The 25,294-nt window shown below is 39.0% G+C and overlaps 1 protein-coding gene across 1 annotated transcript in view; it reads right to left on the bottom strand.

Annotated features, from left to right (window-relative positions):
- PLXDC2 (plexin domain containing 2) overlaps positions 1 to 25,294 on the bottom strand; it is a 470,362-nt gene that overhangs the window by 274,198 nt on the left and 170,870 nt on the right. Inside the window, exon 2 of the mRNA XM_003806690.6 lies at positions 10,334 to 10,545. Within this exon, the coding sequence (XP_003806738.2) occupies positions 10,334 to 10,545 (212 nt within the window). The remainder of the gene's footprint in view (positions 1 to 10,333; positions 10,546 to 25,294) is intronic.

Below are 25,294 nucleotides of genomic sequence, written 5' to 3'. Positions count from 1 at the left end.
AAGAGAGAGAGAGAGAGACTCTTATCCCCTTATCTATCTTAGATCTGCTTCAGAAATACAAGGTGAAGTATAACTCCCTGAATATTTAGCAGAGTGTAAATATTAATCATTGCTTAAAAATAGAAACACAACTTTTCATACATATGTTTAGATAATCAGAGAAAAAATTAAATGCCTTCTCTATTTGTAATGGCCTATCGATGTGTCTACCTAATAGTGTTTCCATCTAAGTCACAATATTTGACAAAGACACAAGAGACATTTTTGGGGAAGGTTCATAGAAAATTCTGGTTGCCACCATACAATTACAGAACGTCACTGTTTATCAGACACTATCATCCTTCATGTTTTCAGTGAATTGGTGCTAAATTGTTGAGTACACATTAATTTGTATGATAAAATAAATGGCAAAGACTCACTGTGATTCGTGTACCCAAGTGGCATTAGTCTTTGTACATAAGTTCACGGACAGAGTAGATTCATCATACTACAGATCTTCATGGAAATAAGTAGTAGCTCTGATGTTCCCCCATATGCAGTAATAAAAATAACGCTATCAGCATGTCTGTGCCAACTCAGATTTATTTAGCCTTTGAGCTACAATCAATTCATTATTCCATTTGTGATTCTGAAAATCACAGGAAGAAAACCTAGTCTTTAAGGCCTAATCCATTGATATGGAATGGGATTGCCCAGTGAATGATCCCAGAAGCTCTCTCCTTATTGCCAGGAAAACAGATAGCTGAGAAGATGAGTTATGGCCCCCACAGGGACATGAGCTGAGCTGAATTCAATATTCCTTGAGACCTGGTAACTCCAATCTAGGCGCTGGTGGATGACGTTTTTCACACTTTGCTAAACTGCTGGCAGTTAAGCCTGGACCATATGGTGTGGGATCCTCAAATGTGAATTTCCCTGTACAATCCCCCCCCAAGGTTGGGAGAGCAAAGAATTCCCTCCCAGGAGTACCGTCCCTCTGTGGGTGCATCCAGCTGCACTCTGGCCCCAGCACACCTCTCCATGAGCCACCAGGAGAACGGAGGCCTCCAGCATCTTTTGACCTCCCTGCTCCTGAGTTCCAGCCCATACTCAATGGCCACTTATTCCTTCATCCTGAGCCCTTCGTTCAACATATAAAGAATGGACATATTCTGAACTACCAAAACAATTAATTTTAACATGATTTTAAAAAATCAACTAGACAAATATTTAGACCTATGACATTGGGGCTGAACTATAATTTTCATATTGAAAATAATAATTTTCATCTGAGTATGTTTGATATGTCCTCTTGGAAATTAGTATAGGCAAAGAAGAGAAATATGTTTGCAAAATGATAAAACAGCAAGTCAGCTGATTGACTGTTACTTGGCATTCTCTATATTCGAATTCACCTATCACTGTCACTATTTAATGCAGAGTAAGGATATATTAAAGTCCTCATGAATGGCTATGGAATTAAAGTAGAAAGAACTGGATGTGATGATCATATAATTAATCTTAGGATCCCTTGGGGAATGGGGAGATTAAATATGAGATTTCTCTTTGAACATGAAGAATGCAAGAATATTATTCACCCTGAAATATAATTCTTGTTCTGAAAATAAATTATATGACTAATGCACTTAATAATTTTACAACCTGCATGTATCATTCTAAAGTCTATTTTCATGCCATAACTATAAGTAAACTCAATTAGCTAACAGTGAAGCATCAAAGAGAAAATTCAGTTATTCTTCATGGAACTCTTTGAAGGACAGCTATGGATTTTTTCCATTTTTGTTTCAATAAAGAGCTGACATGTCAAGCTAAGAATAATCTATAATTGAGCAAGATATATGATACTCTATTTTAATCCTCATTATCTTTTTTGAGGGTGAGCAATAATTGCAGATATCACTTCTGTCTGATTTACTATTTTCGGTACACTTTCTTCTTTGCAAAGTAAAGCCCTCATCAATATGCTAAAAGAAAATGAATGGGAGAAAATCAGAAGTTTAAAATCCATGTGTTTTTGCAAATTACCCAAACAGAAAAGACTGAAATAGATTTTGCTGTCAGTTAACACAACCTTTGGCAACACAGAGTGGAAGAAACAAGGCCGATTCTCAACCCACATTAGATAGGGGCTGTCAAGGTAGCATCAGGCCACTCTGCCAGGAAAGGCAATGACAGAGACCTGCAATTAACCTTCAGAATCAAGCAAGGAACAGAAGTTCGGGCAAAATTTCAGCAATATTGATTAATTTAAATCAATGAGTAGAAATCTAAATATTTCTGAAATTCATATGCTCATCCACAGCCTTTCCCCTAACCACTATCTCATGTCACACCACAACAATTCTAATCTAAATTTAACTCATCTTTTCACTCCTAGATTTGGGATTTCTGATTCAGTTCCCATAGCAATCAGGTAGGAGCATCATTGCAAACTTGCCTTTCTGTATTTAATATTGTATAGCAGTTTCCAAGTACCTTCCTGATAAATTCTAAACACCTTAGTGTCGTACACAATGAAGTTTAAAATCTTGCTCCTGGTTATCTGTGTAAAACACGCTATCTAGTATGACCTTGACACCTGGCTATCTTCTGACACTTTCTTTGTGACTTGGTTCAGATGACACCTCATCACTGCATTAATCCTGCCTCTCCACAGAACAAAGGTCTCCTTCTGCCTGTTCATGAACCAATGCAGTATTTCTCCTTTTCAATTACGTGCTTTCACATGCTTTCATTCTCATCTTCTGTGGAAGCCAACCTGACACCTACAAGCATTTGGAAGATTTCAATACACTTGGAGGTCCAAGATGTGCACTTCTTCAGGATTAATCTTTGCCTTCCCTTTGCACAATTTTCTGATTTTGCAGCCACATGTTAAACATCTACCAGTTTAAGATCCCCCCAAAAGGAAATATTTCACACACAAAAACTCCATCAGATTTTCACATTCGTAATAAATATAGTAAAAGGACTGTTCAATATCAAAGGATACTTTCTTTTGAAAAATGTCAAAAATCTACACTATCACATTCTCCTTGTACGTGTTTTATTCTAAGAATTCACTGAGCACAGTAGTAATGTAAAGACAGAACCAGCAAAGCAGCATTCTGCAAAATTTTATCACTCTATTTCTGTGAAATGGGATGATGTCTTACTACTCCTTTATAGTTATATTCATTATTGTAACTGTCAGACCTCTGAAATTGAGTGAGCTTCCTTAGGCTTAAAATATAGAAGAGGAGTAAGATTTTCCACATCTATGGATAATCCAATGTACTCTTTTGTATTAGTCCGTTTTCAAGCTGCGAATAAAGACAAACCCGAGGCTGGGTAATTTATAAAGAAAAAGAGATTCAATGGACTCACAGTTCCACACGGCTGGAGAGGCCTGACAATCACGGCAGAAGGTGAAGGAGGAGCAAAGTCATGTCTTGCATGGCGACAGGCAGGGAAACTCTGTTTTATGAAACCATCCGATCTCAAAAGACTTGTTTACCATCATGAGAACAGTATGGGAAGAGCCTGCCCCTATGATTCAGTGATTTCCCACTGGGTCTCTCCCACAACACATGGGAATTATGGAAGCTATACAACTCAAGAAGAGATTTGGGTGGGGACATGGCCAAACCACATCATCTCTATACTGCAAACATAACATGGAGATTCTGTCCACATCAACATTACAAAATTTGCTTTTTCTTCATAAAATCATCATCAACACAATCACATTTTTTATTTTTATTTTTTTGAGACAGAGTTTCACTTTCATCACCCAGGCTGGAGTGTCATGACACGATCTCAGCTCACTGCAACCTCCACCTCCCAGGTTCAAGCAATTCTCCTGCCTCAGCCTCTCGAGTATCTGGGACTACAACACGCACCACCATGCCTGGCTAATTTTGTATTTTTAGTAGAGGCAGGGTTTCACTATGTTGGCCTGGCTGGTCTTGAACTCCTGACCTCAAGTGGTCCACCTGCCTCGGCCTCCCAAACTGCTGGGATTACAGGCGTAAGCCACCACGCCCGGCCTACATTCTTTTTTTAGATTAAATATTTTCTGGTGACTTATTTCCTCTTAAACAGATTTTCTAGTTAAAGGCTGCAATCAGCTATTAGAGCCCACACAATGACCTTGCGTACAGCAATTAGCAACTGGTAAAATTTTTAAAGAAACATATCGCACAATTTGTAAAAATAAGATGCCAACACAACTGGCAGTGTATGTGTGATAGCCGAAGATCAAAGAGAGTTTTTAGGAATGCATTTAAGAGAAAGACTGTTTCTCTCTACTTTTTAGCTAAATCTATCACACATATTTGTTGATCATTCTTGACTGTACTTTCCTCAGATACGAACTTTCATGCACATGAATAATGCAACAGTTGCTGGATACAACTGAAATTTTTAATTAGGTACCAGAATGAGAATTCCATGAAACATACTGTTGGCAGGCACCTAAATTTAAGCTAAGATTTCTGCTCTCAAAACTAATAGCTAAATCCTTGCAACCCAAAGTGTGGCCTATGGCCTACCCACAACTATATCACCTGAGACCTTATTAGAAACAGAATATCAGACCGGCTCAAGCCTAGAACTAAGAAATCAGAATATGCATTTTAACCAGATTCCCAGGTGATTTGTAAGCTTGTTAAAGTTTCAGAGGCATTGGCCTAGCTCCCAATCTCTGAGTCACTTTTGATCATGAAACTATACTAATATGATCCATAATCCCCATTTTTAAAACCTCCCTTCTTCAGTTATCCAGTGGCTTTTGAGTCAAGGCAAAAAATCACACAGTACAGTCCTTTTAATAAACACTTTCACTGTCCCAAGAGTGGAAATAGGACACTTCCAAATATTGCATGTGAATAAGTGTTCAAAACCACATATTTGGTCTAGCATGTCACAAAGGACTTTGAGACTGATTTCTATAAAGTGAAGAACACTATAAGTGACCAACACTATTCTACAGCAATAGGCTGGTGAAACTGAGCTTTATTAAGCATCAGTAATTTCAGCCAACACTGCTGAAGCACTCTCCATCCTATGAGGTGCTATCATTGCTACGAGAGCTTCATGCCAGATAATGGGAAGGTGCCAGCTTCCAGGGGAAGATGCTTGCCCTGCTCATTTACACATGTATCCCTGAGGTTGTGGAATTCAGTGAAGGCTGCTCCAACAAGGCCAAATCATGAATGGAATCCAATCCTGCCTGAAAGCCCTGTAAGCCTTTACATTCCCAAAATAATTACACAAAGTAGCGCATGCAGTGACTGTTTCCCGAGACCTCATTTTTAATACCTACACTTCAGCAGAAGGTACTTTACTTCTCACCTGGCTAAGTGGTTATACGTCCGTATGAATGAACAGAGGAAATACAAGAAGAAAGGTCTCACAGAAATCAACATTCAGATCAATAGCGGCATTTGCCATCTGTTGGGCCCCTGCTTATTCAACAGGATATACAGTTGGCTTCTAGAGATTTTATATGCTCGTGGGAAGAATATTAGACAAAGAAAACAATAACAACAACAAAACCTTAACTGGAAGAATTCTTTAACTGGGCTACCAAGTTTTACAATCCTTCCATTATCTGTTCTTGTGAAGAGCCAGAAAAAATACTGTCACCAAGTACCAAGTGAAGAGAATAACAGCCTTTGTGTCAAAACAGTAAACATGCTATTGTCTTGTGTTGGTTTGGGATTTTTGTTGTTGTTGTTGTTGTTTTATTTAAGTGAAAGTAGAACATAAAGTCGAGACAATGAAAAAAAATGAGGAGAACATCTGAGGAATACCATTCTGGGTGGTTTTTGTCTCACTGTGATACACATAATTTTAACAGCCACTACTGCAGCCAGGGCTACGAGACAAAATAATTCTGATCCCTGAAACTGAGTTTGAAAGCATCTAAAGGAAAAAAGCACACAGAGTCTTTCTAGCTCATTGTTTGTATTTAGCAATATAAACCAAAAAGATAAGCAAGACCTTGTAACAATGCCAGGCACAGAGTATTCACTTTATAACCATTTGGTTTCTTTCTTATTTCTGTTTAACAATGGGGCAAAACTATTTTCCCCAAAAGAGATGCAATCGTGTTCACAAATGCCTTTTTTACCTTTTTTTTTCTTAGACTGAGTCTCGCTCTGTTGCCCAGGTTGGAGTACAGTGGCGGAATCTCAGCTGGCTGCAACCTACACTCCCGGGCTCATGCAATTCTCATCCTCACCCTCCTGAGTAGCTGGGATTACAGACACTCGCCAGCACGCCTGGCTAATTTTTGTATTTTTAGTAGAGATGACGTTTCACCTTGTTGGCCACGCTGATCTCAAACTACTGACTTCAGGTGATCTGCCCACTTCAGCCTACCAAAGTGCTGGGATTACAGGTGTGAGCCACTGCGCCTGGCCCACAAATACCATTTCAAGAGCCAGGATACGTAAAACTTTCTGATATGGTTTGTATATTTGTCCCTTCTGAATCTCATTTGGAAATGTAATCCCAGTGTTGGAGGTGGGGCCTGGTGGGAGGTGTCTGAATCACAGGGGCAGATCCCTCATGAATGGCTTAGTGCCATTCCCTTGGTGATGAGTGAGTTGAGGAGAGATCTGGTTGTTTGAAAATGTGCAGCACCATGCCCCTCACTCTCTTGTTCCTGCTCTCATCATGTGACACGCCTGCTCCCACTTCATCTCCTGCCATGGTTGAAACCTTCCTGAGGCCACACCAGAAGCCAAGCAGATGCTGGAGCCATGCTTCCTGTAGGGCCTACAGAACCGTGAGCTAAATCAACCTCTTCTCTTTATGAATTACCCAGTCTCGGTATTTCTTTATAGGAAGGCAAAAATGGCCTAGTACACTTTCCAAACTTTCAGAGGTAGATTTTTGTTTCCGCAACTAGTGGCAGTGCCAAGGAGCTACTTGAGGACTTTAGATCCCAATAATCTCCATCAATCCCCAGAACCCCAACAAAATAAATGAATCTTGAAATAAAAGCAGTGTTCTTAGTATGCAACCCTGGCTTCAAGACAAGTCTTTTATGAGCCAGACTGAAACCCCACAATTACCCTCATATGGATACTCAGGGGCTGCTGCTGTTCAAAATCACTACATAATTCAAGTGTCATTTGTCTTTCCTTTTGCTAGAAAGAGCAACGTCAAGCCTAAAGGATCAACCTTGTAAGCCTGGCAAAGCTTGCATTTGAATACCAGCAGGGTTTGAATGCTCATTAATGGGAGACCTTAGGAAAATACTAAAACCTAAATCTGAAATTGCCCTCGTGTAAAAAAATCATTGAAATTGCCCAGAAAACACAGGGACACAAATCTTTCAAGGCTGCTGTGGACCAAACAAAAGAGCATCCACACAGTACCTGGCAGCTCTTAGCCCTGGGTGAGTACCCACCAAACAGTCCCCTGGGCCATCCTTCTGCCCTCTTTTTACTGATTCAAAACTGACACTTTGTGGTCTCCCTCTGTTAAGGTAGAAAGTAGAAAAATTGGCTGAATCACAAAACTACAGCTACAGTAACCACCGGGATTGTATTTTCAGGAGTGTTAATATACCCCCAATCAAAGAGATTTCTTATTTTATAAATGATTAAGAAAATTCAGCACCCCACAGGAGAGATTACAGGGTTCTTGGAATCTGTGTTCTCCTCTTTCCTTTTTCGAAGAAATTTAAAAGTCTTTACATACTTAGGGGGTACGAATGCAGATTTTTTGCATTTCGTCGTGGCAAAGTCTGGGCTTTTAGCCGAATAGGGATGTGTTGTTCCCTTTCAATATCCATCGAGTCCTACTTCTGGGCAGAGAGTAAACGTCTCTGCTTCTATTCAGTTCTCCTTTCTTGATGCTGCACCCCAGCTAAAGAGTGGCTCAGGGAAGAATTATGTTGCCTACCCCAAGTTGCTATAACATCATCATTGCCAAAATAGCAGGCCACTCTGCAGGAGTCAGAATAGCCTCTTATAGATATCATAAGACTTCTGCTCCTGACACATCAACCGTTGCCTGGTAAGGGACCTGGCTGGGGCAGCCTGCCAACACCATGGCCACATAATAGCTAATGCCATGGAGTGGGGTTTGAGAAATTGCTGTATTTTTCAAATATACTGAATTCCCACAGCCTATACTTCAGATCTTTTGAAGATTTCTCTCACTGTGAGGGAACAAAATGATGCCTTGATACTATTTGCAGGACTAGGTAATATCTGCTTCAGGAAACTGAGTTTTTTTTTCTTAAATAATGAGTATTTCAGGGATTGTGGTGCAGTAAAAAGAATGCTGCCTGGTTCTTAAAAATCATAAGCCTGTCAGCTCAGAGAAAGTAGGAACTGAAACTTCAGGTTGAGAAAGAATGTACCAGCACGCAATGAGCAGACCGTACGTGACGACAGAACTCTGATGCAACCTCTCCAGCAGCCAGTTCAGGAAGCCACACCACAGCCTTGGCAGTAGTCAGCCCGGAAAGGTCAGGACTTCCTTAGTAACTGAGAGCTTCTCTATTTCTTTGTCTTCATACCACTCTCAGGACCAACCATCAAAAGCCAAAGATGTTCCTCAAACTAATAATAAAAGATGCTGTTTCTTGCTGGGTGCAGTGGCTCATGACTTTAATACAAGCACTTTAGGAGGCCGAGGCAGGTTGATCACTTGAGGTCAGGAGTTCAAGACCAGCCTGGCCAACATGGTGAAACCCCGTCTCCACTAAAAATACAAAAATTAGCCGGCGTGGTGGTGCACACCTGTAATCCCAGCTACTCAGGAGGCTGAGGCAGGAGAATGGCTTAAATCCAGGAGACAGAGGTTGCAGTGAGCCGAGATCATGCCACTGCACTCCAGCCTGGATGATAGAGCAAAACTCAGTCTCAAAACAAACAAACAAACAAACATGCTGTTTCTAATTATCCCACCTCCAGGTTTGCCATGCCAACAACCTCTGATCAGAGTGCATCTGAACCTTCTATTTTTCACCAAAAACCTTCCCACTCCCTGACCTGCCTTTATATCTCTGCTGAAAACAAGTGATGGCAGCCGAAGCCGTGCCCGAGCAAACTGGATAAATCACCTCTGTTTGTTCTCATTTGGGCGGTCTTCGCTTTTTTGCCCAAGTTTACTTGCTTGTTTCTGTTGTACCTAGTTTACAAGCAAGATCGTATTTTGTGATTTGCAGCGCTAAGGACTACAGAAACTTAAGAAATAACACCACCTTTGAGACCTTCGAGCAACCCTGAAATCTGCCTAAAATGCACCCTCTGCAAATGTCTGTACTTAGCAAACTGTTCTCTGACCATTCTCCTCCCTCCGCTTCATAGCTCCAACCATAATAAAGAATAACTCACAGTCAGAGAGACCAATCAACCCAGTTTGTCCAGAACTGTTCCATATTTAACACTGGAAGCCATCCTACGTTCCAGAAAACTTCTCGGCCCCAAGCCACTGGAACCAGTGGTCACCCTATGAGACAGTCCTGGAGATGTCATTCTACACCTCAGCCACTGCAGAGGAAATTTACTCTGCCTAGCATGCCCCTCCCTCTTCCCATAAACAGGTCATCAGTTAGGTGAACTCCTCTCAATCTGTCAAGCCCCCACCTAAATGCCGAGTTCTAGACTAAGCCTCTTTGACAACACCCCAACTCTCAATCCCAAGCAGTTTCATCACACTCTCCTTGATGCCACACTACAGCCTGCATACTTTTATTGTACATATCACATGGCCCTGGGATGATTTGCTTATGGCACTTAGATGCTGTTACACAGGGCCAGGTGAGGTGGCTCATGCCTGTAATCCCAGCACTTTGGGAGGCCTTTGTGGGTGGATCACTTAAGGTCAGGAGTCCAGACCAGCCTGGCCAACATGGTGAAATGCCATCTCTACTAAAAATACAAAAAATAGCCAAAAGTGGTGGCATGCGCCTGTAGTCCCAGCTACTCAGGAGGCTGAGGCAGAATAATTGCTTGAACCCAGGAAGCAGAGGTTGCAGTGAGCTGAGATTGTGCCACTGCACTCCAGCCTGTGTGACAAGAGTGATACTCCATCTCAAAAAAAAAAAAAAAAGCTCTTACACAATGAATTCCTTGAGAGCAAGCACAGTATTGATGCCTCACTGCTCACTGTTATCACCACACCAAGCCTGTGTTTGTCTGTAAATGAATTAATGGATGGTAAAGTGGCTTAGTTATTATATTTATTAATGAATTAAATTGTTCTTTAAAAGAAGTCCAAAAGTTCTAGATTGAGATGAAGAGACAACTTATGTCTATATAAAAGTTGGGCACCTACATGAAATATATTCATTAATCCATTTCAATTACCCAGACTATTTATCTACCTCGATCTGAGTGTTATTGTCCTGCCCATCATCCAGCAGCAGGTCTGTGAAGCTTCTGGGCTCAGGAGAGTCTTGGCCGACGCTTGCTCGGTTCGTGTCTACAGCCTTGAGAAAGTCCAAGTTTCTTTTCCACCTGTGGCTGTACGCGTGTGAATCAACTTCCACCTCCTCCTCTGTGTGAGGGAAGGCCTGAGTAACTCCATACTGCCAATCTGTTTGAAAAAGAAAGAAAATGGGTTACTACTCATTATGTGTACCATACATGCAAGTGCTATCGGCTCGAGAAGAAAAAAGAATTCTGTGAGGCACGAGAATAGGAAACTAACTTATAACAGTTAAATCTGTTTACTTGCAATATCTTGAGCTGGTACGAACATCTCTGATTGGAATGCAATTGCAGGAAACACCAGGAGTTGTGACAGTGGTTAACGGGCAGATCTTGCAGAGTTTTTAAAAACAGATGTGCAGCCCTGAAGCAATGCATTTTTATTCCCTTCCCTTGCCCCCTCCACACGCACACTTCATACACATTCTCTAGCTGTTCCGAGAAAGCAAGCTAGAATCCAAACAAAAGGATGAAACCAAGTAATTGTCAGATTATTTTGAAAATAAAAGTCAGACCTCATTAATTTGTAAGCTTATATTTATTTCATATTTATTTCATGCTGGAGAGCAAAGAGACACCAGTGTATAGGAACGGGTTAAATAATACATGAAATTGTCTTCGTGTAAATGGGCGAAACTACCTTGTAGCTTACAAACCAGTCTTCATTCATTGCCTGACCCATTTAATAAGTAAGACCCTCAGGAGTCATCACTGTACTTTTGTTCATCTGTGCCGTTCTCACCTTGAAATCTCGTCAGGGTCTAAAGGATGACAGTGATGGGCACTTATAGAAATGGATGGGAAGGCAAGGAGATCAAATCACAAAGGCATTTTAAAGTCATCTGCAGGGACTGGCCTTGCTGACCCAGCTCATCCTGCTACTCCAGGAGGAAAAAATGAGATTTAATCATTGCTTCTCGTCTCTCATTTCAGTAGGTCAGCAGGGGAAAGCATGCCACAAGTATTGGAAATTCAGTTTCTGAACAAGAACAGCCTTCTTCTACCCAACTATTACTAAAAGATATGAATGGACGGGTTTTAGAACTGGCAAGATATGGGTTCAAAAAGGCATAAGGAGCAGTGATTTAATTACAGCCATTATGTTCCCCTTGGTACAAGAACATTCTAAGAAACCAAAATGTATTTAATGCAGCTTATAATACAATGATTCAGCTACTTAGAACTCTAATAACTAACTTAAGGTTACCACTACCAATCACAGGCATAATTACCTAAACTACCTCCTTTTCAACTCAGAAAGGTGCTAGTAATTCTTCTAGACAGAGAGGATATTATTTGGTTTCACAGTAAACCAAAGATCTCTGATTGTCTGATGTCATGATGCATACAGTAAAAGATCTCTTATTGTCTGATATTATGATGCATAGAGTAAGGATATATGCCTGTCTCATACCAGAGGGAAACACTACCATGATGTCTGCCATCTAGACCTTTCCTTGAGCTCATAGAATGTTAGAGCTCAAAAGGACCACAGAGACCAAAGTAGCCAAAACTCCACAGGGAGAAACCCAAGAGCAAGAGAAATGTAGCATTGTGTTCTTTTTATTGAATTGTTAGAGGCTAAAAAAAAAAAAAAAAACTCACGTACATAAAGGGCTGAGTGTGGACACCCTCCTGCCCTCCATACAGTAAGTGTTTAATAAGCACATCTAAGCAGTATTGTCATCATCACTGTAGAAAATATCTCTTTTTATAACACTGTTGTCCCTACTGGCCATTGGATAGTACTCAAAATGTGTTTATTGACTGAATGAATGAATGGACGAATGAATTGTTGACAGTCTTTCTGGAGCAAGCATCATCGGACCAGGCAAAATTAAGTAATGAAAAAACTACTGTGCAAGGAAGAATCCAGGACTCTTGGGCTGGAATTCTGTCTAGTAGGTTTGCTGGTTGTATGATACGGCATAATTCTAAAAAGTCTCCGTGCTTTTGTTATTCTATATTTTAAATGAGAATGAAAATATCCTGCCTGCAAAAGCAGACAGCTTTTCCTGAGAATGTGTCAGGCTCTGAGACCTACGGTTTTAGGCAAAGCTACATAAAGCAATTTTACTTGCTTTATTTATATATCCTGCTTCATTACCAAACATATATGAGGCACCTTATAACCCAGCAATAAAACTTTATGACAACCAGATAAGACCTCCTAGCGCAACACTTAGGTCAATGTCAGATACCTGCATTTTCCTTGCACTTGCTATAGTAGCTCTTAGCAAGTTACACCCCTGACATAGCTATGCAAACACAAAGAGTCATGTAGGAACCACTGAAAACCCATGCAGGATCCTTGTTAGAATGTCAACCTAGATAAGAAATGGTAGCAAACATCATTCAGAGAATAGATTAAATGATTCCAGATTTAAAAAAATGGTATTTAAAAAACATACACACTAAGGCAATGGTGTCAACCAGAGGCCTATCAGTCTTTCAAAATGTAAATCAGAAAAAAAAAAAACACCTACAACTTCAAAGGATTTGTCTTCATTAAAATCTTCAAAACAGAATTTCAAAGCAGCTCTTGGTTTCTTTTAAATAAGTGTTACTTATTCCTCCTCGATATTAATTTTTACCATTTTTTAGATATTTATAACATAGGACAAAACAGAACTTTCTGGAATACCCATTAGCACCTTCCCTCCCCTTTTAAATTAGTTTCTGGGATCCTGGCACAGAACAGAAAGTAAACGGAATGCCTAATACTGGAGGAGCCTTCTGCATGGGATTCTACTTCTAAACTTTCTCAAATTCGCTTTCCTATTTTTCTTCCTGCCTTCCTTCTCTAGAGAACAAATGAAAAGGAGCTCCAAAACTTAGAAACGATGAAGTCTCTATTTCCCACTTAAGTTGAAGTTTGAGAAGTCTGATGAATGTGTCAAACTCTTGTTTTTGTACTGAACATTCAAGCTCATCCTTTAGTAAGATTATTAGGAAACAGTAAATTTAGCAGACAGGTATGAGACAAGCATATATCCTTACTCTAGCACTTACATGGTTTGGTCTCTAGACAGCTGAGGTTTGATTTTTTTTTTTCCCCCACTGTTTAGCAGCGTTTTATGATTTTGTATCTCTCGCTTGCTGTTACCATTGACAGCTGTTACAGTCAAATGTTGACAAACCTCCATCTCTGTGCCTCCTAGAATTTGCTACCTCAAACTTGGAAAACAGATCTCTTGCTTGCTCTAATTGTGTTTGCAAAGAGTAAACAGGATCTCAGGAAAAACCTGAGGTGTTTTCTAATGAGAACATTTGTGAGCTTTAGGGCCTGGCATCCATGAATATCCTTTTGGTTGCTTCTTTTGGTTGGCATTTTAAACCTAATTCTTTCTCTCTGGTTATGTCATGAATAAACAAGGCTACCTGGTCGTGCATAGAGGAAATCCTATTATATGTTCATAATTCAGTAGTACATGGCTCATCAAGACTGAAAAGTATGAAACTGAGTTAGATTTTGATCCCACTTCTAAATGATTTTTAGAGAAGATAAAACAAGTCAAAATATATGTTTTACAGAATAAAGACAGGATAATCAGAAAAATCACAGCTTCGTTATCTATATTGTAAATTACTCCTAGGCATTTCACAGACTTTCAAACTCATACAAATGTTTTAAATTACTCTTTAAATCAGCACCAAAACAAATTACTCAGAAGCAAGATGAAGGAATATGTGTGATATAATTTTTCCCTTTCCAGCTGCAGTAAAAACAAAAACAACAGCAGGGATCTTTGAAGAGTCTGGCTGAACAGATTGTTTGCTTTCGGTCTACTGTATGTTAATTAAACCACTGATGGAAAAACCTTCAAGGATCATTTTCCCCAACATATTTGGCTATAGTCATTAATCACATAGCTCATGGAAACACTAAATGCATCTCTTGATTCCCATTGGAATATAAGAAGATGAAGCTTTGAAAACACATTTCCGTAAATACAATATATACATTGATCTTAACACATTCTTGAGATTGTTTATCATAATAGCAGATAAACTATTGTAGAAAGTTCTTCATTGTTTTTCCAATAAACATGAGTAAGAAACCCCACAACGTTCAGTTAATCTGAGAGTAGAACAGGAAATTCATGTGTATCCTCATATATATTCTCATATTATTCTTTGCAAACCTTGCAGGTCTCTTTTTTGTCATCACATACTATAATATAATATAAAAGCAAAAGAGAAGAAAGCTTTGCTTGGAAGGATATGTTTATGTATTATTCTAATGATTTTATTAAAATATCTTGCATTTAATTAATAGTTATTTGCTGAAAACATTTGAACATTTTTTGAGTTTTACATACAAAGCACACACATAAGACAGGTGAAACCACCAAAAAGTAACTGCATAAATTGACATGCATCTTATGTAATTAGGATCCATCTCTACTGCACCTTATGACAAACACTTTGACCTGCACATTTCAAGTGAACCAAATCACTACTGTAAATCCTCTGAAACATTCAGATTGTTCACTGAAAGCAGATTGGCTGGATAGATACATTTGAGACTAGATGAAAATATTTGGCTAAGATAGAATGCCATATGTCTTTGCATCTCAATTCATTGCAGAACCAAAGATAAAATTCTATAGAAAATAGTTATATCTTTAGGTATGTCGATAAACTAGACTACTCCAGCTTTGAGGTTTTAACTGGCAGCATTACAGACTAAGGTAGCTACAGAAGATAAAGCTTACAGAATGTTTGGTTCAGAGATACTAAGGAGTTGAATGGGACCTAGACACTCGATTTTATTAAAGCTCTGAGGAAGACTTTTGTGTCTCCTAGGTTGAACTTTGCCTCATATTCTATTCCCACCATAGGTGCTGATATGGTTTGGCTGTGTCCCCACCCGAATCTCATCCTGAATTCCCACGTGTTGTGGGAGGGAAACAGTGGGAGATAATTGAATCATGGAGGCAGGTCTTTCCCATGCTGTTCTAGTGATAGTGAATAAGTCCCATGAGATCTGATGGTTCTATAAGGGGAAGTTTCCCTGCACAACCTCTCTCTCTTTGCCTGTTGCCCTCCATGTAAGATGTGACTTGCTCCTCCTCGCCTTCCCCCATGATTGTGAGGCCTCCCCAGCCACATGGAACTGTAAGTCCATTAAACCCCCTTTTCGTGTATAAATTACCCAGTTTCACGTATGTCTTTATTAGCATGGTGAAAATGGACTAATACAGGTGCCTCAGGTCACATTTCCATCATCTTTTGTCTCCTGGCTTCCTAGCCTGTTTGTTTATTTGTTTGTTTTAGAGACAGGGTCTTGCTCTGTCACCTGGGCTTTAAGTGCAATGGCACGATCATAGCTCACTACAGCCTCAAATCCCTGGGCTCAAGTGATCCTCCCACCTCAGCCTCCTGAGTAGCTAGAATTACAGGTGCACACCACCATGCCCAGCTAATTTTTAATTTTATTTTTTGTAGAGATGGGGTCTCACTTTGTAGCACAGGCTGGCCTCAAACCCCTGGCCTCAAGTGATCCTTCAGCCTCAGCCTTCCAAAAATGCTGTGATTACAGGCATGGGCCTCCATGCCTGGCTAATTTTTAATTTTATTTCTTGTAGAGATGGAGGTCTCATTTTGTTGCCCAGGCTGGTCTTAAACTCCCGGCCCCAAGCAATCCTCCCACCTTGGCCTCCCAAAGTGCTGGGATTATAGAAGTGAGCCACGGTGCCCAGCCCTATCTAGTCTTATGTTGTCAAATTCTTCCTTTTACAACCTTTTCTCCACTTGCTACCAGAGATACCTTTCAAATTTTTCACTTCACTTTTCTGACAAGCCTCGAATGACTCCTTATATCCACTCAACTATAAGACACTCCATCCTCTTGTTCCAGCTACTTTCCTATCTCTTCCTTGTCCCCATCATGCCTATGTTCCCATCACACAGAATTTAATAGTTTCTTTACCTACAATGAATATAGTTACTATTGCATGGATGAAAGCCTTTACCCTACCCCAAGACTTTGGGAAATCTGATAACTCCTTCAAGATTCAGCTCAATATTGTCTGTTTAAATGAACTTCTCTTGACTCCCCCATGTAGAGTTAATTGAGTTTTCTTCTATAATCCAGTAACTCCTTTGCCTGACTCCTTCAACATTCTTATGTCTACCACCACTGGAATGTGAGACTGTGCAGAGGAGAGTTAACACAGAAGGCATGAGACTGCTATCCTTAGAAAGTGCTATTTGCAAGTCTGGCCCATATCTGGCATCTGGAAATTTAGATTTAGGGAGGGTTCCCATCATTCCCTAACTGATAAAAGTGGCTCACAGTGCCTAAACTGGGCAAACAATGGGATTTATGCTGAACACCTTCCTTCCTTCTGGGAGTCTGGAATTTTGGTACATGCTAGACAAAAGGTAGTTTACATGACTAGCCCACAGTAGGACCTTGGGGACTGAGTTTTTAATGAACTTCTGGGATAGACAATATTTCACACTGTGAACGTGTTATAACAATTCATTGCTGAAAACATAAAATGCATACCGTGTGTGGAAAGGACTCTTGGAATTTTGGCCCTGGTTTCCCTGGACATTGTCCCATGTGCTTTTCCCCTGTACCAATTTTGCTTTGTCTCCTTTTGCTGTAATAAATCATAACCATGAGCATGACTATATGATGAGTCTTGTGAATCTCACCAGCAAAATCACCAAAGCTGGGGTAGTCTTGGGGACCACTGATACAGAGATGTCACAAAATAGAGACTCTAGCTTATTTATATTTTTTGTCCCATCAATACAAGCATGGACATTGGCATATAATATGTATCTAAAGTTTTTTAATAAAAATTCAATGAGGCCTGGCGCTGTGGCTCACGCCTGTAATCCCAGCACTTTGGGAGCCGAGGTGGGTGGATCTCCTGAGGTCAGGAATTCGAGACCAGGCTGGCCAATGTGGTGAAACCCCGTCTCTACTAAAAATACAAAAAATTAGCCCGGCGTGGTGGTGCACACCTGTAATCCCAGCTACTTGGGAGGCTGAGGCAGGAGAATTACTCGAACACGGGAAGTGGAGGTTGCAGTGAGCCGAGATTGCACCTCTGGACCCCAGCCTGGGTAACAGAGCGAGACTCTGCCACAAAAAAAAAAAAAAAAATTCAATAAATGAATGATTAACCAGGTTAACTGCTCATCTGAGACAGTGTCTTAAAAGTTTATGTATGAAACCTCTTGTCTAACTTATTAAGATTTTAAACTGAGTGCAGTGGCTCATGCCTTTAATCCCAGCACTTTGGGAGGCTGAGGCAAGCAGATTGCTTGAGACCAGGAGATGGAGACCTGCCTGGGTAACACAGCAAAACCCCATCTCTACTATAACTGCAAAATTTAGTAAATTTTGGTGAGAAACATTTGGGTATGGTGGTGTGTGCCTGCAGTCCCAGCTATGTGGGAGGCTGAGGTTGGAGGATCGCTTGAGCCTAGGAAGACAAGGCTGCAGTGAGCCATGATGATACTAATGCATTCTAGCCTTCCAGCCTGGGTGACAGCAAGAAGCTGTCTCAAAAAAAAAAAAAAAAAAAAAAAAAAAAAAAAAAAAAAAAAATTTTAATCATGTTTCCAAGTAGTCAGAGAAAATGGTAAAAAAAAAAAAAAAAAAAAAAAAGGAGAATACAATGGGAACCTATGAAAGCTTCTCTTTATCCAAGATGATCTTAACCCCAAAATAGCTCACTGGACAGTTGGGTAATGTTTAGCTACACTTATGATTGCAGTTCATCATCTCTGTTCTTTGTGGTTAATGAAATCAGTAAGAAGTATAACACATGTCTTTTTGGAGAATGTGGGCATGGCTATGTGGGATTGAAAGGCTATGAAACTAGATGAAAAAAAGAACAATTTTAAGTTAAAACTAGAAGATGAGCAGAGAATGACTCTGGAAGTTCGAGGCATAAGGGTTGAATCTCTGAGGCAGCAGAGAATTAGAACCATGCAGGCCTATGGCCAAGATGCAAGTGCCCTGCACATTCCCTACTCTCTGTCCTTACCCTTCTCTGCCTTTGAAGTCATTGCAGGAATTTGGGCCATTGTAGGGTAATGTTTTGGTGAAAAACATTTGGCAATTTAAAATATACATATATAAAACGAAACAGAACGGGAAAATCCAATTAAACAGGCACTCAATCCAAAATACACACTTGGCCAGGTACTGTTGCTGACGCCTGTAATCCCAGCACTTTCGGAGGCCAAGGTGTGTGGATCACCTGAGGTCAGGAGTTTGAGACCAGCCTAACCAACATGGTGAAAGCCAGTCTCTACTAAAAATACAAAACTCAGCCAGGTGAGGTGGCGTGTGCCTGTAATCCCAGCTACTCAGGAGGCTGAAGCAGGAGAATTGCTTGAACCCGGGAGGCAGAGGTTGCAGTGAACCGAGATTGCACCACTGCACTCCAGCCATGGATACAGAGTGAGATTCCATTTCAAAAATAAATGAATAAATAAATAAAACAAAAATACACACTTAACTAATTTACACTTTTAAAATGTAATGGTTTATAATTTTACTATTAAATAAAAGAGTAAAGAGACATTATAACTTTATGTGTAATTATGATATATTATCCTATGGAAAATATAAAGTATGCCAAGCCTAATGAGCCATAATTAATAAAATTAAGACAACTTTAAGGTATTGCTACATCTTTACTAAAGTATTAAAAATAAATAGAATAAAACTGTATTAATGATTATAAAACAAAGTTGTTTTACACATTGCTTCTAATGAAAGGTTAATAATAATAACAATAACCCTCATTTAGGGTTAGTAATGGGCTTGGGCTTGGCGTGAATTATTATCCCATTTTACGGATGAGGGAATTGACGTATGTGAGAAGTCCAGTGATGGTTCGGGGAGGCAGCCAGAGCCGAGTCGTGAGGCTAGGTCTTAATTCCTGTCTAATCTGCCTCTGATTAATCGTTCAGAGGATCAGTTTAGCAATCTGTGACAAAGCCTAGTGATATAACACAAGAAAACAATCAAAGGAGAAAAAATAATCTAAGCAAAGTGGGCTATTTAAAACAGCAAAAATCTGTAAACAATTCAGCAAGGAAAAGCAAATAAGAAATAGGATATCCCATCACGGTGACTCTGTTAATAGAAGGAAATGAAATGCTGTTAAGGTAAAAACGGAGCAGAAAGTAATACTACAGTAATATTGGTTGTTGTTTTCTATTACATCTTGAAATATTTGGGAAGTACTTTAAAACAATTAATCTTTGCATTAATTGAGGGTTTTCTACTAACTGTCTAGTAGGAATTTAAAAGAAAAATGAAATTCAAGACAATTTTAGCACTTGTTATACTGTGATAATGATAACCTCTTATCTTATAATAAAAGGAAAATGATCAAAGAACTCAGAGCATCCACTGAATTTTCATATAAAATCTGTGTGATTTATTTAAGGAATAGGCTTCTTTCCACAGGAGCCATAATCCACAGATAACCTATGAATAGGAAAAGAGCATTTAATGAAATCTGAAAATCTATTTTTTAATAAGATTCTTGTGATTTTTCACAAAGAACATTGCATCATAAACCCAGAAACCACATAAAATGTTTAGGTATGTAACTTCCCACCATTGGTGAAATGATAGGGTGCAGCTTTATAGCCATATGGTTCTTCCCACCTAGAAAAGTCTACTACCCTCCAGTTTAGCTAAGTGTCTAGTTTTTGTACTTTAGGCTATCTGGGGTCATATATTAAATATTCTACATTGATTTTCAAGTTTTCTATTTCATTTGTGAAAATTCATGTGCTATGATAGTTTAGTGGTTCCAGAGCACAACAATCAACTAAAACCACTTGGTAAAACACTTTCACACTGCTATTCATCTTTAGTCATCTCAAACTGCTCTTGTTTCCTTTATTGGGCTAATTTTATAATGAGGGCTCTGAACTAACAGATAAGTCCCACTGCATGAAAAGTTTGAGTCCGCCAACCAGGGGAGATGGAAAATTCTGTAAACAAGGACCAATCATGGCCAATACCTCACTATGGAAAATATGAAATGGCTGAGGCAGAAGAGGCCAGATGTAATCAATTCTTTTAATGGTACCCAGTGTGAGAGATGATCTGCAAATGTCTCGGACCCAAATCACCGAGGGCCTTCTGTTAAATCTAGGCTGCCAGATGTCTGATAGACTCTGATAGACTCAATCTCATTCCACATTGTCATAACATTATATTCAGTTTGTGGGGTTGGAATCCATAATGGTGCAACATTGAGCCCAGGCTGACTTACCCAAGGACCAGAGACGACAGCCAATAGATGTACTTCTATCTGATTATGTTTTATAAATTGTATATGATTTAAATCAGATAAATCATAACCCCATTATCATCAACTTACCCAGTTCCCATTCTGATTAATTCAAGGTAGTATTAGGGGTGAAATATTTTGATTTGAAAAACATGTTTCTCTAGGTAAACATATGATTTTGAATTTAAAAAATCACTTTTCATTTAGCTTCTTTCCTCAAAATGGTAGAACATTAAGCCAAAAAAAAAAAAAAAAGGGAAAATGATGAGAAATAGAAATTTCAACATCACTATAAATTTAACAAAGAAATATTGGGTATTCACAAACTGAATCACAGTTGTTGTTTTTTTTTTTTTTGAGACAGAGTTTCGGTCTTGTTGCCCAGGCTAGAGTGCAATGGCATGATCTCGGCTCACCGCAACCTCTCCCTCCCAGGTTCAAGCAGTTCTCCTACCTGAACCTCCCAAGTAGCTGGGATTACAGGCACGTGCTACCACACCCCACTAATTTTGTATTTTTAGTGGAGATGGGGTTTCTCCATGTTGGTCAGGCTGGTCTCGAACTCCTGACCTCAGGTGATCCAGCCGCCTCGGTCTCCCAAAGTGCTGGGATTACAGGCATGAGCCATCATGCCCGGCCTGAATCATACTTTCAATACTATTTCACTCCACTGAATTTAGTAAGATTTTTTTCACTTTTTTGGGAATAAAACATTTAAATCTAGATATGAACTACTGTTCATCCAAGTAGCAGTTTTAAAATAAAGTTCCCAAGAATTTCTAAAATGCTATGAATGTCTGAATTCTGACATTGCTTTCCTAAATGACTTTCCCTAATTAAATTGCATGATTGCATATATTTACACTGATTACATAATTTAACTAACATTGTAAATAATCCACAATCAACAAAATTACATTAAAAAAAGAAATCAAGACAGTAAAAACTATACTAAAATTAGATTTCCATTTTTGTGATATATTCCTTAAATATACAAACAACCAGTTAAGAATTAAGCACTAAAATGAGATAGAAACTCACATTTCAGAAGTAATCTATCAACACCTGTAGATTAGTTGAGCTCTGACACTTTTAGAATCCAGCGGCTTCTCTTTTTCTTTATTTTTGAATTACATTTTTATAAAGGGTTTTCATAACTCACAAAAGCAAATTCTAGATAAACTAGAAGACTCTCTAAATAGTTGTTAAAATATATATTTAGAATAAATTCCTTCTAAGGGTGTGGCCTACTTTAGTGTAAGACTAAGAAAAATACCTGAACTTCATAAAATAATTGAAAAACAATGTCTTTCATATAGGACAACAAATTCTTGCCCGGATTTTGCTAAAAATTATGTTTGATATATAGTCACTAATGCTCAGGACAAAGTACTAAGACAGAAATCATGTTCTTTATTTTATAAATAAGCAACACCTGAAGAATATGGACTTAACGTGGTCCAGTTCAAAAAGTCATTAAGTGATGAATTTCATTGTATAAATAAAAAAAAAATCCTGGTGGTAAAGTAAGCATGACCTCATTCTAATTAAAAACATTGGCCAGGTGCGGTGGCTCACACCTGTAATCCCAGCACTTTGGGAGACTGAGTCGGGTGGATCAGGAGGTCAGGAGTTTGAGAACAGCCTGTCCAACATGGCAAAACCTCGTCACTACTAAAGATACAAAAATTAGCCGGGCATGGTGGCGAATGCTTGCAATCACAGCTACTCGCGAGGCTGAGGCAGGAGAATTGCTTAAACCCAGGGGATGGAGGTTGCAGTGAGTCAAGATCACACCACTGCACTCCAACCTGGGTGACAGAGCAAGACTCCAACTCAAAAAAAAAAAAAAAATTCACATAAGTAAAAAAATTGAAGGACTCTATAAAATTATTAAATTAAAATACTTTTCTAAAAATATAAAAAATAAATCATTAAAAAGGAAATAAGAAAACAATTAAAATATTATTCTATCCTGGGTGCAGGGCTCAGAGTTATCACCTTAATGAATATGCTTCCAGAATATTTCTCTGAAAGCCTGCACATGTCTTCAAATATACAGGTATGCATGTGTGTACATACATATGTGTCCACATATGCATATAACTTGATTTCAGCACCACATAATAAATATCTTTCCATGTTATTGGCTATATATTATATTTAATGGACATTTGTGTCTACCATAAACTATTACTGAATTGTTAACATTTTAATTTGATACTAGAGGCTATATTTTTGTGAACAACCGCAATCATTTGCTCAGAAAAAATTTCTGAGTAGAATCTGTATGCTAATGCACTCAGCCTGTATCAGTTTACACACTCACCAGCAGGACATGATAGCATACCACATTTTATAAGGTAAGCTCCAAAACATACTTTACAAACTTTTGCTTGTAAAAAACCATTTACATTTTGTTAAGCATCTCCCAGATATTTTCTTCTTACTCAGGCTAAACCATAGAAAACTGGATTTGTATTGTTAGTCACCTAAATGTGGTATTAGGCCAGGTGCGGTGGCTCATGCCCGTAATCCCAGCACTTGGGGAGGCCAAGCCTGGTGGATCACCTGAGGTCAGGAGTTTGAGGCCAGCCACACTGGGCAATATGGTGAAATTCCATCTCTACTAAAAGTACAAAATTTAGCCAGGTGTGGTGGCAGACACCTGTAATCCCAGCTACTTGGGAGGCTAAGGCAAGAGAATCTCCTGAATGGGGGAGGCGGAGGTTGCAGTGAGCAGAGATGGCGTCATTGCACTCCAGCCTGAGCAACCGAGTGAGACTCCATCTCAAAAAAAAAAAAAAAAAAAAAAAAAAGTGGCATTATTAACTTAACCCTAACTTGAAATTTTGCCAATATAAATATTTTAGACCTTATCAAATGATGGAAAAATCTTGACCAGAAAATAACAATACTGAAAGCACTACAACATTTGATTTTATCCCTGTACAGTGAGAATATTGATATGTTTTATCTTTGCTAAACCATACAATTTTGGAGATAATATCATAACTAAATACTTCATTTTTAATATGTCTGTGGTATAGGTTGAAGTATGCTAGTCCTTGAATCCACTATTAAGTAAATATATATTTTTGAAACTTGAGACCTAATCTTAAATATTATCTATTTTCAGTCACTTCTCACAAATTATAGATAGTGATATTAAGAGGATTACTTAATTTTGAGAGTGAAGGTAAGATATAATTTCTCTAACCTACAAATGGTTAAGGAAAAAAAAGTATGAACTATAGCACAAAAAAATAGTAGGAAGTTGTCAGTTAACCCAAAAGAGGTTCCCAATTTTGAAATATTATTAGAATATCTTAATCTTTCCTGGAAGCTACACATATCAGGTATTTTCCAATTCTGTATTTCCTTAGTTATCAGTTAGGCTTGCAAAGGCTTTCAAAATCATTGAGCTTCTAAAATTCTAACAAAAGGATAGTAAGCTCATGTGACATTACCCCAACAAGGGTGATTATGTAAATGATGAACCTCCAGCCAAACCAAGGACAAAAGCATTACATTTATTCATGACTAACAAAGGCTGGGAGAAGAAAAAGTGTAATTATTTGGTGGTAAGAGTCTAAATTTTAAACAAGATGGGTAGGGGAAAGGGAATAGGGTATGAAATGTAAGTTATATATAAAATGTAAGTTAGATTATGAACTTTTCCTCCTCTTTTCTGTTAACAAAAATGTAAAATAAAAACAAATAACATCGGCTGGGCGCGGTAGCTCACGCCTGTAATCCCAGCACTTTGGGAGGTCGAGGCGGGAGGATCACAAGGTCGGGAGATCGATCGATACCATCCTGGCCAACAAGGTGAAACCCCGTCTCTACTAAAAATACAAAAAAAAATTAGCCGGGGGTGGTGGCGGGCGCCTATAGTCCCAGCTACCGGGGAGGCTGAGGCAGGAGAATGGCGTGAACCCTGGAGGCTGAGCTTGCAGTGAGCCGAGATCGCGCCACTGCACTCCAGCCTGGGTGACAGAACAAGATTCCGCCTCAAAAAAAGAAAAAAAAAAAAAACAAAAAAAAAAAACCAAATAACATCAACACTCAAAGAATCAACCTAGAGTAAAAAAAGGATGGCAAGTGTACCTTAATATTTAGATTTCAATCCATTTACATCCAGATTTGCATGCATGACACTCTGGACTAAAGAAAGAGTATTAAATCGGTAAAAAAATTATGTTCTGGGACGGTGGGATGCACGTGACCATGAAAATCTAGACAAACTTTTAACAAACTAGGAAAAGGAAAAAAGAAAGTGACATTGTTTAGGTATTTAGAATGGTGGCAAAGTCACATAATAATAATTTTGATAGTTGGTTAAAGCAGAGGGAACCTCTCTGGAAAAGGCTGATCGAACATGTGGTTATTCTATGAAGGCATCAACTGCTCCTCGCCTGGGTCAGGGGTCATCTCTCTAGGCTCTCCAGCCAAATGGAATTAACCTCACTTGTCTTTTCACTAAACACTGAAACGTGGGTAATGGCTTTGCTCCATTTATGTTTCAATTAATACAAACAGTGGTAGTACTTGAGAAAATTGAGA

Source organism: Pan paniscus, chromosome 8 (genome assembly GCF_029289425.2).
Source record: "Pan paniscus chromosome 8, NHGRI_mPanPan1-v2.0_pri, whole genome shotgun sequence".
Classification (NCBI taxonomy): Eukaryota; Metazoa; Chordata; class Mammalia; order Primates; family Hominidae; genus Pan; species Pan paniscus.
This window is presented reverse-complemented; position numbering and strand designations above follow the sequence as displayed.